This window comes from Bos indicus, chromosome 8 (genome assembly GCF_029378745.1).
Source record: "Bos indicus isolate NIAB-ARS_2022 breed Sahiwal x Tharparkar chromosome 8, NIAB-ARS_B.indTharparkar_mat_pri_1.0, whole genome shotgun sequence".
NCBI classification, from domain to species: Eukaryota; Metazoa; Chordata; class Mammalia; order Artiodactyla; family Bovidae; genus Bos; species Bos indicus.
In genome coordinates, this window is record NC_091767.1 from 39,340,896 (window position 1) to 39,358,409 (window position 17,514).

Sequence of the window (17,514 nt, forward strand, 5' to 3'; positions counted from 1 at the left end):
ATATATATAAGTAAATAGGTATGTAAATAAGTAAATAAATAAATAAGAATGATAAACTGTTGCATCTTTTGCTATATTTTGGTAAAGCAATGTGAATATTTCTGATGTATAATTAAGAGATTTTAAGAGTACAGAGTCCTTTTCTCCTTCATACAAATATATATTCTCTTTCTTCACATTCCACTCCAAAGGGTAAAATCCCCAAGTATCAGATCTAAATTCCTATAACATTTTCTGCCCTATAGTCCCTGTCCTCACTGTCATATAAGGGTACAGAGTTCAACTACTATTAGCTCCAAAAAGAAACCACGCATCAATGTACAAAAGTTGATAAATCTGGATTCTAAATGTAGAGCATTCAATTAGAGAAATTAGCTAGTTCAATGAAACACAATTACAACACTATTTGGACCAAAAAAACACTCCTCTTTGACTGAAATTTTTAATTTTGTTAAGGATGTTACCGACACAAAAGAAAAGTAAAAGAAGTCATAATTAGCTGAATAATTAAACAAAATAAAAATTTCAAACTAGAAATACTTCTTCTCAAATTTTTATTTAATGATTAAAGAGAATAAAAATTTAGAAAATTTACTTGTGATTCAAAGACTGATATTAAAAAATTCCACAATAAAATTGGATAAAACCTGACATTTCATACTTAATTAGGGATTAAAACTGCTTCAAAAAATCACTTTACAGTTCACGGAAACGTAAGAAAGGACAAATAGACAAGAGTCTAAGATGTAACTATAATTTAGGTTGCTGAAAATGGTAACTAAATTTATTAAGCAAGAATATGTCAATAAAATAGTGTTTGAGAAAAATTAACAGCATGATTTTTATACCTCTTTCCAAGCAAAGGTTAATAAAGTTAAATTTGATTCCTGTTGAACTTACTGTCTTTTGGCAAAACTGTAATACTAATGCCAGGATCACTAAGTTTGATGAAAGGAGGATTTCCTGTCTTCCTGTCTTCTTCTCTGATAAGAAGAATATTTTTGGCGCACACATTCCCATGAATAAGGGTTTTTTCTTCCTATTAAAATTAATTGCATAAACATTCAAATATTAACCCACAAATATTTGAGCACTTAGTATGTCCAGGGCCCGCAAGTGGATTTAAAAAACAAAAATTAAGTAAACATTAATTTGGAGGTACACTTTGAGAAGATAAAAGGAAATGTTATAGCAGCACTGTGCTTCCTATTTTACATTTTAAACAAAACAATAATCTATACCCATGATGAAACAAATACTTACTTTTATAATTTTATAGGCTATCTTATTTAATTATTAATTTATTTTTTGCCACACTCGGCGGCATATGGGATCTTAGCATCCTGACCAAAGATTGGACCTGTACCCCCTGCTTGGAAATGCTAAGTCTTAACCACTGGACTGCCAGGGAAGTCTCCGAAAAATTAATATTTTTTAAAATTACTTTATGCCAGTTCACTTTATGAATCTTGAGATTTTAAACTGTATGTATTTGTAGATAGCAGCTGACACAAGAAATATTGTTTCTGTTCAGAAGGTGCACTCTGAAGAATCTGATCACTGGATGGCCCTCCAGTATTTTGCTTTTCTGACAATATTACTTTCTCAGTGGACATAATTTCCAATTACCTACAAATATCGTAACAAGAGACTTTCTACAGGATTTTTATGTTGTCCATAGCTCTTTTTTTTTTTTTTTTGGATAATTTTTCATTCAATTCTTTAAAGCCAAGGTACACAAACTACAGATTATCCTTCAGCAGTTCTAAGAGACTGATGGAATGACAATACTACTTGTTTCAAAATTTATTTCACATAAATATACACCTAAAATAATCCCTTTCCCCAACTGACACAGATTATTTTAAATAACTCAGCATCTATAGACTTATTTCTTGTTCCCAGGTCAAGATCCTTTCACACAGCTTCATAATGTAAAATAGTAAGTTGACAAAAGAATATACTACTTACTAGAAAATGCATGGCCCATGCCAACTGTTTAGCCACTTCAAGTTTCCATAATATATTTATAGAATTTTTATTCTTTTTCAGATACGTATCTAGTGATCCAAATTTTACAAATTCCTGAACCAGAATATCTGCATTAAAATATAATAATAATAAGGCTAAAATATAATACAATGAAAATATATATAATTTTAAACTTTTATAAATATATTTATAGTTATATGTGAGTATTATAGGTAAAGAAATTAAATTACATGAAATTCAATAATTTAAAGAAAGCATAACAGGTATATACTACTGCATTTTGGAGTTTTAGTTTATTCACAACAGTAAGAGGCAGAAGTCTAAATAATTATATATAAACACAATATCATATATAGAATGAATCTCAAATTATGACTCTGCTTCAACTAATATTAAAATTAGTTTTCATATGTATATAACAATTTTTGGTGACAAAAGTCGCCTTTGGATCTTGCTGGGTGACTAAAACAAATGTTATGAAAGTTTTGCTGCCCATGGTTAATTTGGAGAATAATCCATACATCAATAATAAAGAATTTACTGCAGAGAAATTTACATTAGTATTAAAAAAAAAAAGATCTCGGAGTTTCAATGAGCCACTGACTGTCCTATGTCCCATTACTATGGACTACAAAATTTTTTAAATTGTCAATTATGAAATACCATCAATTATATCACATTCAGATACTTTTAATGTGAAAAAAATGCATCACAGAGTCAATGAAATAAGTATAAAACCAAAAGAACTGGGATTATATGCTCTAAAACACTGTTTTCAAACTTTGTAAGGAAGTATATTCTCCTTTTCCCCTAAATGAAAAAGTATGGGAAATATTAATAAATAAAAAAAAGAAATACAGTGTTTTGTGTTTCAACAATATTTAATTTGTTATAGTTATACTGATAGCCAACTATGATCCTAAAATTAAATTTTCTATATAAATAAAAATGGATGTTTTGAAAGACATAACATTAACAGAAAGGAAGCTGGTGGTTTTACTTACTCTCCTCTCCACAGACACATACTCCATAATTTAAAATCAGATGTTTGTGAGAAAGCTGGCTCATCATGCTTGCTGCTTCAAAGAAAGACTAAGGAAAAGAAAAAAAAATTAAAAGTTGCAAAAGAATTACCTTTCATGTCTATAAGCATTCACAGTTCAGAAAGATACTCTAATTTTTCATTAGAAAAATGAACTTCTATTCTCAGCAGGACTATATACAAGACTACAATGTGCTTTGGTCCCTTTAGATTTGCAACTTCCATCAACCTTGATGTTAGAGTTCATTTCCAAGAAACCCCTGATTTAAGCTTAGTTTAAGGAAAGAGCAATGAGAAAGACCAATCGTGATACAGGGCAATGTGAATGATGCAAAATAAACAGTCTTAGACCCACAGCAGCCAGAGTGGAGAACAGAGATATATACAGCTGCATACACCAGAGACAGTGATGTGCAACTGCAGTAAACATGGATGGGAGCTTCAATTAACACTTCCTAAAGAATTAAGAATGATGACTTGGCAGATAAAACAGTCTAACACCTATGTCAGGAGACTGGCAGATAATATCACTCTAACTCAACTAAACTTTGCCTAGAACTTCGGGGTATGGTTGTTGACGATCACAATCACCAACACTGTGGAGTTCTGGATTATAACAACTCTTTGGCTTGTATGTTTCACATTATCTTTTACTAACTTCTTTTAAGACATTTTAAGTTCATAAATGTATGTTACATCATGTTTGGTGATATATTACTGTGCTAAAGACTCTGGCAACTGGCAGCAGGATTTCTGCTGGCTAGCATCTTCAGATGATGCCCAGAGGTATCCATCCACATTTCACCTACACAGTGTTCCTCAGTACACTGCCCTTCAAACTTTTTTAAAAAGTAGATTAAATTACAGAGGAAACCTGTGGAACCCAGGAAGCTCTGGGGAGCTAACTTTAAAACCAACTGCCTTAGTATTATATATGCAAAGATGTAATCAAACACTTAACACCACACTTAAAAATTAGTTTGGAAATTAGTTACAATGAAAAAATTCTGTTAGTTTTTAGCCCCAACAGAATGCATCCTCAGAAAGGTCTTTGATAAATATACTTTTAAAAATTATAATTTGAAAAGCCACATGAATCAATGTGTTTTGTGTGTATGAGAGCATATTTTAACTATCATAAACTACATGAATTATATAAAGAATATACAAACCTCTGAATAGTTTCTATGTGCTTTATCCAGAACTTTTAAAAGAACTTCTGTTTCATGCAGCTGACCATAGTCTCCTATTTCTCTTCTTATACCTTTAAAAATTTTTGTAAAAGTTCCTTGGCCAAGGCTTTCATTCTTTAACCAAAAAAAAAAAGAGGAAAGCATGAATAAGAATGGAGGACGATGTGGGAATTAGGAAATATGTCCAATGACAAGAGTTATGGTATGGGGAGGGAGGAGGGAGGAGGGTTCAGGATGGGGAGCACATGTATACCTGTGATGGATTCATTCTGATATTTGGCAAAACTAATACAATTATGTAAAGTTTAAAAAGAAAATAAAATTAAAATTAAAAAAAAAAAAAAAATTCATGAGCAAATATTTCCTTTACAAACCAAATCTGGATTTGAGACTCCATATTAATTATATTCTGCTTTCTTCATAGTAATAAAACACAGAAAACAAAGATTAAAGAACAAAGTGTAATTTGATTTCACCCTGTTCTTAAATGCCCTAAATTAGGTATAATTATCAATTTTAACACTTTTTATAATGTCAGTGTTACCTACATTTATTTGCATGTGAGTCTCTTTCCTTGCTTGCCTTTCCTGATAGTGCAGAATGTCTGACCTGTTCTTTATTACTACTTACTATTTGTGTGACCTTGTACAGGCCATTTAATCTTTCTATACTGCAGAAAGAATAGAAAGAAAGAATATCTTGGTATCCTCATCTGAAGAATGGGGATAATGATTATTTTTCCAAAGAACTCTCATGAACAATAAATGAAAAAATACACAATAGCACTTAGTGCAGTCCACAACAGAGTAAATGCTGAATTAAGTGTTAGCTATTACTACTATTACTAGTGCTTCCTATATACCCTTGCAGAATAATTGAAAGCCTGCAATCTGAAGCAGGGCTGCCTGCACTCTATTATTATTAGTTTTGCAATGTTAGTCAGGTTACCTAGCAACTCCCTGCTTCTTGTTACTCACATAAGATTCATATCTTTGTAATTCTGAATAATTCTATCTATTGTTTCCTTAAGGAATTCAGATATCAGTTTGGTCTTTCTCATTCTACTTTTCATGTCCCTTAAGCTCTCTTTCATAATTTCCATTTCTCTCTCCCTATCTGCAGCATTTAAATGATTTTCAGATCTTTCAATTCAGTAGTTCTCTCTTCAACTATGAATAATCTGCCTTTTACTTTGTCCCTTTTTAAATGTCAATGAGTATATTTTCCACTTCTGTACTTTTTCCCCCAAATCTTTTTGGGCTATGTTGATACTATCTTGGGTTTTTCCCTTGTTTTCAACTCCTTTTTAATGTTTAAACATATAAATGTGTACTTTATAGCTTCTATCTGAAAAGTCTATGAAGCTCTTAGATATAATTTTGATGCCTGTTGGTCTGCTGATTCTTGCTTAATCTTGGATTACTACTTCTCCATATGTTTTTAAATTTTCAGCTTAAAGCTCATGTTTGGAGTCATTTTATCTGTGGGAATCTTAGGTGGCCTACATTAAGAGGATATCCTTCCAGAAAGATTTTATATTTGCTTTTGACGACCACCACAAGGTGTTACTAAAGGAGTACCACCTATTATTTTAATTTAATTTATTGGGTTCAGTTCAGTTCAGTAGCTCAGTTGGGTCCAACTCTTTGCGACTCCATGAACTGCAACATGCCAGGCTTCCCTGTCCATCACCAACTCCCGGAGTCCACCCAAACCCATGTCCATCGTGTCAGTGATGCCATCCAACCATCTCATCCTCTGTTGTCCCCTTCTCCTCCTGCCTTCAATCTTTCCCAGCATCAGGGTCTTTTCCAATGAGTCAGCTCTTCGCATCAGGTGGCCAAAGTATTGGAGTTTCAGCTTCAACATCAGTCTTTCCAATGAACACCCAGGACTGATCTCCTTTAGGATGGACTGGCTGGATCTCCTTGCAGGCCAAGGGACTCTTAAGAGTCTTCTCCCACGCCACAGTTCAAAAGCATCAATTCTTCTGTGCTCAGCTTTCTTCACAGTCCAACTCTCACATCCATACATGACCACTGGAAAAACCATAGCCTTGACTAGACGAACCTTTGTTGGCAAAGTAATGTCTCTGCTTTTGAATATGCTGTCTAGGTTGGTCATATGGAGAAGGCAATGGCACTCCACTCCAGTACTCTTGCCTAGAAAATCCCATGGACGGAGGAGCCTAGTAGGCTGCAGTCCATGGGGTCGCTAACAGTTGGGCACAACTGAGCGACTTCAGTTTCACTTTTAGCAGCAGCAGCAGGTTGGTCATAACTTTCCTTTCAAGGAGTAAGCATCTGTTAATTTCATGGCTGCAGTCACCATCTGCAGTGATTTTGGAGCCCAGAAAAATAAAGTCAGCCACTGTTTCCATTGTTTCACCATCTATTCGCCATGAAGTGATGGGACTGGATGCCATGATCTTAGTTTTCTGAATGTTGAGCTTTAAGCCAACTTTTTCACTCTCCTCTTTCACTTTCATCAAGAGGTTCTTTAGTTCTTCAATTTATTGGCTTAGGGTTTCTCAAACCATGCAGGTGGTATAAACTTTAATTCAAAAGTTTATAATTACAAATTCTCAGGATGAACTTTTTCCTAACTTAAGAGCACAACTAAAACAGACAACATTCTTTTTCTCTTTTTGCTAGTGGATAAATTTTTCACAATCCATATACTGTTTCACTGAGGATCCATTTACTTAAGAATCCTGGCTTTATTCACAGATAGCCTTACTTTTAACTCCTTGTCTTGTATAGAACTCAAGACTTGGCCCTTTTTTGGTACTGCTTTTCTCTCTTAGTTCTCTTGATTAGTGAGAATAATCCTAATTTCCCAAAATGTCCTGTGGCCAAACATGAGCTCTTATGTGTTACTACTGTTTTCAGTACCTTCTTTGAATTTCCCTTACTTTCTTGAGAACCTGAGAATTAAGATACTTTTTCAGAAGACTTTTAATTTTTAATTTTTTAAAAATTTCTCAAAAGAGAATACAATTCAATTCTTAAAATAATTAACTCATTTGGTATCACACATTCACAGGAAATGAAAGTATCTGAACTGCTATAAAATTTTTATAACATAGGTTATAATAAAATAGTTCTAAATGTCATGTGAATGAATGCGGGGTAGAAAATGAAGAACATTTGTTTAAAAAGACAAAAACAGTTGTTTTAAAAAGACAGAAAGACAATAATCAGCATCCATTGACTTACAAATACCAAATCTTCATTTCTAATTTTGTGGAACACCATTTGGTTCACATTATTATGCCTTTGTAAAGTTGGTGAGGTTGGTACATCAGAAATACCATTGGTTCTGAAGACTAGAAGGTTTGATTTGTCTGTTTAAAAAAAGGATAGAATGAATGAAAAAAAAATACATAAAATCAAAACACACTGAGAATATAAATTGCTCTAAAGGAATAAAATAAAATGTGTCCTATATAAAAGAAATGCTTAACAGCCTCTTATTGTTCCTTTTTATTTTTCCATGGAAAACTATTTTAGGAGTTTTTTCATTGAAGTCTGATGTACTCTAACCAGTTATTATATGCAAAATTATAATCATTTTCTTAACTAGTACAATTTTTCAGGAATTTTAATATGCCTGTTATCTCAAGAGGTTTCTAATCTTACTATTTTCATTTTAAAAGATAATTGAAAAGAAATTAAGATTCTAAAAGGATCTAAAAGTATTTATTCAGAATAACATGAGAATTTGGTTGTGAGGTCTTTCAGTTCAATAAATAAGTAGCTTATTGATCCTATGAAATTATTATTTCTTAAAATAAATTTTAGCATTATACAATTTTAAGTCACTTATAGACAACCCAAACCAAACTGAACAATTCTATTAGAGGATGCTTGTACAACATATGAGGAAAAAATTCATTGTTTTTGGAGCTTTTTCTCTCCTGTTTCTTGTGAAATCAGTATACCAAAGATATCGCCCACCAAATACAACACCCAAGACCAGTATTTTAAAAATAACTAGAAAACTATTTTACCTTTTGGCTTTGGGGGACAGCATTTAGTAAACTGGAAAATTATACTGTCTGAGCGAACAGTTTCCATCTGGTAGCAATTCAGAAGATCTTTAAGATTACTGAAGTTCTTCTTAGTACCACTGAGGTTGTATTCTCCATTCTCATTTTTGGTAATCAAACAGTGCTTATATTCAATAACATTTTCTCGCTATGTAAGTTTAATTATAAAGAAAGGGGAGGAAAAATCACAATGGACATCATAGTGATTACTGTGACAAAAAGGATATCACAAAAACAACCAACAGAACACTTGAACCATGAATCCTAACGTAGTATCAGCATAAGGTGACCAAGGTGTTAGATGCCTCAAAAAGGCATCTAATTGCAACTGCCTAGTCTATAAATGTGGCTTATTGAAAGGCAAGGAAGAAAGCAATAATAGTAAACAATAATAATAGCATCCTTAAGAACCTTCCACATTTACAAGACATAGTATAAAACGATTTTAGCACAATAGGCCTTCCATGAGTTGGCTTCTGCCTCCATCTCCAACCTTAACTCCTGCCACTCTCAACATATAATCCATGTTTTAGCTTATTGAGTGGCTTACAAAATTTAAAGCAAATGCCATGCCATTTTATGCCTTGAAAACTGTAAGTGCTATCTCTCTGTAGAATGTACATCCTTTCCTTTTGAGCAATGTCTTTAATTCTTAAAACTCAGTTTAATTTCACTTTTTCTGTGAGGTCCTCCCTAACAACACTTACTCCATTCCACAGGCAAAGGTGATGACCTGTTTCTCTGTGCCATTACAGTATTTGTATAATTATCTCTAATATGGCAATTCTGATAATATTCAGTTTTTCAATGTTTGTCTTATGTGCTGTACTTCTCATCCATCTATTTTTAAACATATTCAATCTGCCAAAAACATATTCAATCAACTTACAATCATTTTTTATAAAATCAACTCATCTCTGGTCAGTCTCAAGTCCTTCCTACCCTAAAGGACCTATTTTAATCATTGTAAACCTTCTCTTATTGTCTTATTTGCTTACACTGGATAATGTTGTATAATAAACAATGCTCAATTTAATATTTTTTGGTATACTTCATTTTTGTTTTACAAAAAGATAAATTTCTTAAGCAGGGTTATATCATATGCTCCCTAATATACAGCCCTCATATTACACTAGACTAATACAGTAAACATAAAAATATACACATTTTGATTTGATAATTGAATATAATAGACTGTGAATTAGGATAGACTATCAGTATTTTACAATGTTAAAGTCATGGAGCAACCTACTTTCTATATTTTCATGGACAATTAATCCACTTTACATATGTTAAATATGATTGTTTTTTATAAAAATTAAAATAATAACACAATTCTTATAGTCTCTACTTTTAAAAAGTATGATAAATTTTGGAAGCAGCTATAAAGTTTCTCAAGATTTATACCATGAAATTGCTTTATAAGTGATAGTATATCTTATATAATTTTGCACAATAAATAATTTTAGTTGAGATCCAAAATGGTCTGTATTAACAGTGAGATTTCATTACAGTATTACACTTAAAGTGTACATTGTAGATCATTATTCTTAATATTGGAAAAACCACCAGTTAAAAGTACAATGTCTTTTTCTTTGTTATTACCCTATTTTGCTCTAATTCTATAACCGTTACCAGTAAAATGAAAGTTTACTTCTAATTTGTTTTGTTCTACACGTTTTGGTAAAGGTTTCCATTTTTGTGACAAAAGAGACTTCAAAAGATGTGATGAAATCAGACATACTGGTAATACTCAAACAAAAAAATCCAGATAAAAAGATACTAAGATATTACAAATAATTTTTAACATTAAATCCTAGGAGTTATATTTTGTTTATTTATAAAGAATTCCTGAGGTAAATTAAGCTTACTTAATTGCTAGTTATCATATCCAGAACTATCATTTGGAGCATTAAAAAGGAAATACAGTAGATATTATCAAAGGGGAATTACATGCACTAAATAAACATATTACCATTAATTATGTCATACTAACCTCAACAGCAAAAGTCAGAAAATATTTATTAAAGTCCTTAGGACTGCATCGAAGTACATAGAGTCCAGTCTGATTACCTGTTTTCTTCAGTTTACTGATAGCAAAATCCATTCTAAAGGTAAAGAAATAATTTGAATGATAATGTAGTAAGAACCATGACATTACAACCAAAGTGTCATCTAAAAGATCAAAAGTCAAATCTAAAACTCTAAGAATTTTTATAAGTCTCCTCTACTTTATACTTTTACCAATAATCTTGCAAGGAAAAATACTTAAGTACCAAGCCATTCTGCAATAAGTTCACATTGATTCAAGGAGCAATTATATTGCTTTAAAAACATAAGGTATCATAAGACATACAAAATCATAAAGAACACAACTCATTCCTTTGACTTTTCTGCCTTCCAATTTCAAATTTAGTATTTTAAAAACCGTACTCAAAACTTCATTTAACTATACAAACAGTGTATCATAAAACACTTGTCTCTTCCATCACAGCCATTACTAATATAAAAATTTATGAGTATATTTAATATTTAATATAATATCAAAGTCTAATAGAAGACCAATGGCAAGCAACAAAGACTACTAATTTTTTAAAATTTGCTATATGTTTAACTGAAGCTGTATATATTGAAAGAAATGTAATCTACATGAAAGCAAGAATTATCTCTGTTTTACTTATCACTGTATTTCTCATATATAAACCAGCACCTGATACATATCAGGTACTTAGTAAATGTTCTACAAATAAATGAAAAAATGGGTAATGAATGAATGAATGAATGGCAGGAGTTTTCAAAATACTGAATATGTAAATTACAGAATGTTCAAATAATGCAACTTTTTCATAGTAACCATACTTCTTTTTTGGCTGTATTGAGTAGCATGTGGGATCTTAGTTCCCTGATCAAGGATCAAACCCATGCCCCCTGCAGTGGAAGCACGGAGACAGAACCACTGGATCACCAGGGAATTCTCACAATCATACTTCTTAAACAGACATTAGGTATAGGTCAAATCAGTCTTGAATTTCAGTCAGGACCTGATTTCTCAAATATTTAAAGATAGGTTAAGGTAAAAAAGCTTCTTCAGTGGCTCAGACTGTGAAGAATCTGCCTGCAATGCAGAAGACCCGGGTTTGATCCCTGGGTTGGGAAGATCTCCTGGAGAAGGGAATGGCAATCCCTCCAGTATTCTTGCCTGGAGAATCCCATGGACAGAAGAGCCTGGAGGGACACAGTCCATGAGGTAGCAGAGTCAGACACAACTGAGCAACTAATACTTCCACTAAGGTAAAAAACATATGCTCAAAATCCCAGATTGTTTCTTCTGCTCAAATCCTTCAAACCTGCTGCTGCTGCTGCTGAGTCGCTTCAGTCGCGTCAGACTCTGTGAGACCCCATAGACGGCAGCCCACCAGGCTCCGCCGTCCCTGGGATTCTCCAGGCAAGAACACTGGAGTGGGTTGCCATTTCCTCCTCCAATGCATGAAAGTGAAAAGTGAAAGTGAAGTTGCTCAGTCGTGTCTGACTCATAGGGATCCCACGGACTGCAGCCTACCAGGCTCCTCGGTACATGGATTTTCCAGGCAAGAGTACTGGAATGGGGTGCCACTGGCCTTCTCCGCCTTCAAACCTGGTGCCAATCATAAAACACATTCTGGTTGAGAGATAACTTCTACTTGGGGTGAACAGATGTTCATGATAGCTGGTTTTATCTAGTGCTAAAGTAAGGTCTACAACTGTGTGGGTCAATATGTTGGCTAGTAGCCACATGAAGCTCTTCACAGTTGACCCTTGAACAGTGTGGGTTTGAACTGCAAGGGTCCACGTATATGCAGGTATTTTTCAGTAGTAAAGATTATACTACTGCTTGGTCTGTGGTTGTTTGAACTCAAGGATATCAAGGAACCACAGATATGGAGGACTGACTATAAGTTATATGTGGATTAACATACTGTGTTATTCAAGGGTCAACTGTAAAGCTATTAAAATTAAATTAAAAATTCAGTTCCTTGGTTGCAGTAGAAACATTCTAAATATTAAATAGCCACATGTGGCTAGTAGCAATTACTAAAGAGCACAGATATAGAACATTTCATTTCCATCACATACTGCAGAGCACTAGTCTAGAAAGATGGACATCAGATACAGTTTGTGTTCAAAGCTTTCAGTAGAAGGTGTTGGATTATTCAAAAATAAGGATGATTATCAAATTTTGCATTGTGGCTCCTCCACATTATTTCCAAATTAATGAAACATAAATAGGACGGTTTTAAAAAATTAATACCGAAGAATTAATTAAACACAAGGAGATCCAACCAGTCCATTCTAAAGAAGATCAGTCCTGGGTGTTCATTGGAAGGACTGATGCTAAAGCTGAAACTCCAATACTTTGGCCACCTCATGCGAAGAGTTGACTCATTGGAAAAGACTCTGATGCTGGGAGGGATTGGGGGCAGGAGGAAAAGGGGAACACAGAGGATGAGATGGCTGGATGGCATCGCCGACTCGCTGGACATGAGTTTGAGTGAACTCAGGGAGTTGGTGACGGACAGGGAGGCCTGGTGTGCTGCAATTCATGGGGTCGCAAAGAGTCAGACACAACTGAGTGACTGAACTTAACTGAGAGTACTAAATATCAAACTTATACAACGAGTTAGTACTATAGACTGGAATATAGATGGTAGATTATAATCTAAATAATTCTTATTGTTATATAATCTGATTGGAAATAGAATTTTGTTAAAAGAAAAATAATTTCAGTCCGATCAAGATAATATTTCTTTTCCTGAACTTCCTAAACCTAGGTTTATCATTCTGTTGTGTAAAATATTCTTTATAAATACCTTGTTATTACTTTTTTACTTTAAAAGTCAGTATTACTCACGAAATTGGGCCATGACAGTTGCTTTGTATATTTTCAAGCACCATTGGAGGTGCTACTTCTTTACAAAGATAATGATGTGCATCTGCAGTTAATCTATAATATCCATCAATTAATGACACAAAAGACAAAGCTTCTCTTAATGACTTAAGCTCAATTTCCTTGGAGGAGAAAAGAAAAAGAAGAAATTTATTTTCACTGCATGTTATCAGGTAATTCTTCTAAATTACTTTTCTTTGCGATTGCTCAAATGTCTTTTATGGCTCCAAGTTATACACTTTGAATTACAAATTCTTGTGTCTGATATTTGAGACCCTCTCAAATATGGGTTTACCATGCTTTTCCAGTTACAGTCCACTCTATACCCATAATTATATTGTATTTCCCAATACACCCATTAGACAAATATTCCAGTCATCTCAATTAGAAACCTATCTATATCTAGTCTGATACAAAAGTTGGTATGAATTAGAAATACTAAAAGAAATTGAAGGAACAATCAACTTGCAGAAAAACAAAAAGTTGTACATATAAGAATGAAAATGTGATCATGGTATAATGCCTGGTTCAGCAAAGAACAATATTAGTCACAATGAGAATAGAGAATATGTACTTATGTCAAAAATTATAAGGAGAGAACTGTGTGAGGTATTTGAACTATAAAAAATATTTAGTTAACACAGGTTATAAAAATGATTCCTATAAAAGATACCATAAACAATGACATGAAGAATTGCAAACCTGTGCAACAAAGGATTAATACCTAAGAACAGGAAAGCATGCTGATCAAAGTGAATTACAAGTTTTAGAATTTTGGTCATATAACCCTAAAATGGCCAGAGAGATAAGACAGAGAGATATTTAAATTACAAAATAAATATGACATTTAAGCCAAAAGTACAAGAAATATCTGAGTTAAAAAGAAAACAACAGAGCCAGAAAAATAAGTAGTTTAAGAGCACAGTACAAAGGAATTCATTTCTTCCTTTCAATTAAAATAAGTAGGATGTCTGAAGCTGTTTTATCTTATTATTATTATTAGCCCAGGCTCGGCAGCATGTGGGCTCTTAGTTCCCAGACCAGAGATCAAACCCATGGCCCTGAAGTGGAAGCACACAGTCCAATCCACTGGACAACCGGGGAACTCCCTCTGAAGCTACTTTAAACAGAAAAAAGTTTAATCTTTTATAATCAAACATGCCTCACAGTTCAAATAGGGATTACCTGGGATTGGTTCACAATTTGTTATATAAATAGGCAATATGATAGAATTACGCACACCTCTACTGGTAAAAAAGATTATACAGTTATCCCTCCATTCCTTTATATCTGCATGGTATTGGCTCAAGGATCTGTCTCCCCTCCACAGATACCAAAATCCATGAATCCACAAGTTCCTTATATAAAATGATGCAGTATCTGCATATAAAGTATGTATATCCTCTCATATCCTTTAAATCGTCTCTATAATACCTCATATAATGTAAATGAGATGTGAATGGTTATAAATACAATATAAATGCTATGCAAATAGTTGTCTGCACATGGTAAATTCAAGTTTTCTTTTTAGAACTTTCTGGAATTTTTTCTCTGAATATTTTCAATCTGCAGATAGTTGAATCTGTGGATATGGAACTCATGGATATAGAGGGTAGACTGTATAGACAGGAAGGAGCATTACAACAGGGAACGAGCAAAACTGGGGTTGGGGTGGGAGAGGAGAGGGCAGGAAGTAACTGGTGCTTTGCTAATTATGAAAATGACTGAAAAATACATTAATATACAAGACATTCTTTGGGGAAATGGTGTTGGTAGTGATACAAAGAACTAGATGTAATCAAAAAGCTTACTAAATTGATGTTTACAGCTCTAAATTGATGTTACAGCTCTATTTAAAATTATAATCAAAATCCCTACAAGAGAACATCTTAGGTATTAAGATTCTGAAATACTTATTTCTGACAACCATAAAGCATAACCATTATATAATGATAAAGCAAACTTACTAGACTTTTACCATCTTGCTTATGAATAGTTACAATTCTGCTTTCATTTGCGCCTTCTTGATTTGCTTGTTTAATACTGATATCAATAATATCAGGAAAATCACAATACAACTGTAAATCCTGTAATTAAGAGCAGTTAATATTAAAAATAGGTTGAATTTATGGAGCCATTTTAAAACAAAACTTATAATTTTTCATTCCAAATTCTTTTTAAAAGTATTGACAGCAATAGATAAGCATTAAATGAGATTCTCTCTCCCAGTAATAGCCCTAAGACTACACTGTATCTTGTTTTGAATTTAAAAATGAGAGGATTAAAGGGTGCCAGGAATCTAAAGTGTGCTATAGTACCCTTCAATCCAATCAACATTAGTAGAAACCATTACCAGAAAATTCAGTTTACCAAATAATTAAAATAAAAAAATAAATAAGTATCTGATAACATCCTAAGAAGAATATACGCATGAACAAACTTAAAACTTGTAAAGCAAACTTAAAGAAGTATTTAACAAGTATGCAATATCATAAAATCAATAAAAACTAATCTTTTTCTAACTGAATTTCATAATTGTGCTTCCAGTTATCAGTAACAGTAAAAGAAAAAAAAAGAAGCAAAACAACCTTAAAAATCACTTTTAGAATGTAAGCCTTTTTGAACCTATAAGAACACCATCTGTATTTTCAAAGTCTCCTGTAAATACTTCAGAATTTTAAAAAACAAAAATTAAAAGAGAACACCATTACTAACTATTTTGTCATAGAAAACAAACAATATGCCATTTAAGAACAATGAGAAAAGAACCATAGCTATGATCTTGCTGGTGTCACACTATTAAAAACTTTCACTTATATCAACGGAAGGAGAGTAGTGCAAGACCATGTTCCAAATGACTAAAAGTACTTTGCTTCTATTGCCATTCTACTTAAATTAACAAAGAACGAGAACGTATCATTGAAGATTACCTGTTCTGTCAGTGTCTCACTTTCTTTATGTTTCCCTCTTGACCACTGAATTCCACCGTTTCCAGTTATTATAATGGTTGCAAAAATCTCCTCACCTGAAGGACCTCTTCCAGGTTCTTTTACTTCAAATTGCTCTGTGTAGAAGGCAGACTGAAGAGTTTCCAGATTTATAAGATACTTAAGTTTCAAGTTTCTGGCAGTGGCTTTGCAATGGCTGAATTGCTCAATAAATCTGCGAAATCTGTACCTTATTCTCTTCCTTGTCAAAATATGATACTCTTGGATCTTTGCTCGAACACATTTTGGCAAAAATGTCTTGTAGCTAGAGATAATAAAGAATACACACAAGAGCAAAACAAGTTGAAACAAAATAAAATTAGAAGATACCACTCTTCTCCATAATAAGTAAATAGCACAATAGTCAAATGAAAAAGGTCACCATCCATATAGTACAGGAACCTTAAGGTTTTATTTGATGATGTGAATGCCTTTACAAATTCTGAGTTGTCATAAAATTTTAGAGAAGGAGAAGTTAATTTTTTTCCCCTAAAGAAATGAAGACGGAGTCTAGTTAATATTGGAATCTCTAAAAATTTCTCTGATATCTTATATACACCATTTTGGCCTATCTTTCCTATAATACTATAAAATTTATCTGAATTCTGGAAATTGCTACATTTTGTTAGATATTACTGATACTCACTAGGCAAACATAGTTCTTTTGTGTGCATTATTCTCTCAGGTCAGCTTCGATATCTATTAATCCCTTTGCAATAAAAACAATTCTATTTGGAAATGTTCTGAATCTTTTGTACTTCCATCTCTATGTAAAATATCCTAAGGAAGGAAGATAACTTACTTCCCTTCTGCTCAAGTGTCTGAAAAAGGAAGACTATTTTATTTCTGAAGGCACAACTGGATCTCTATAACCATGTTAGATGCTATTCCCTTTGTCTGACAGCATTCTGTGCACTGCTCCATAATTAACCACTTATCACATTGTACTATGCGTACCTGAGTGCTGGAACTACCTAATGATGAGGGATTATTATATTTTAATGATTATTTTGTACTGTTATAGAGCCATCATTAAATTTTAAATTAAATAAAATTGCAAATAAATTATATTTAAATATAGACAATAAATACTCAAAAGGCATCACTTCCTAATTATTTTACATTATTTATTTATTTATACATTTTTACTACTATATGTGCTTTTGAGGTTATATCTGAGTGATGGAAAGGGTTTGCTACTCATCTCTTTTCAACTCTGCATTGGGTGATCTCAGATTGCTACTTTGAAATTGGCCACAGATACATGGTATTTAAACCATGCATATCAGCAAAAGTTACAAACAAATCAGATATTTTTTTCTCTA

General features: G+C 32.9%; 1 protein-coding gene across 4 annotated transcripts in view; it reads right to left on the reverse strand.

The window, feature by feature from the left end:
- The window catches only part of JAK2 (Janus kinase 2), a 118,366-nt gene that overhangs the window by 19,431 nt on the left and 81,421 nt on the right, over positions 1 to 17,514 (reverse strand). For all 4 annotated transcript variants that reach the window (XR_011568038.1, XM_019965993.2, XM_019965994.2 and 1 more), the window contains exons 7-16: positions 16,133 to 16,454; positions 15,170 to 15,289; positions 13,167 to 13,324; positions 10,275 to 10,386; positions 8,240 to 8,426; positions 7,446 to 7,573; positions 4,207 to 4,341; positions 2,997 to 3,084; positions 1,972 to 2,099; positions 901 to 1,039 (exon numbers count right to left, since the gene is read on the reverse strand). Coding sequence is in view for 3 of the 4 variants with exons in the window: in XM_019965993.2 (XP_019821552.1) it covers positions 901 to 1,039; positions 1,972 to 2,099; positions 2,997 to 3,084; positions 4,207 to 4,341; positions 7,446 to 7,573; positions 8,240 to 8,426; positions 10,275 to 10,386; positions 13,167 to 13,324; positions 15,170 to 15,289; positions 16,133 to 16,454 (1,517 nt within the window). In the remaining variant the exon portion in view is untranslated. The remainder of the gene's footprint in view (positions 1 to 900; positions 1,040 to 1,971; positions 2,100 to 2,996; positions 3,085 to 4,206; positions 4,342 to 7,445; positions 7,574 to 8,239; positions 8,427 to 10,274; positions 10,387 to 13,166; positions 13,325 to 15,169; positions 15,290 to 16,132; positions 16,455 to 17,514) is intronic.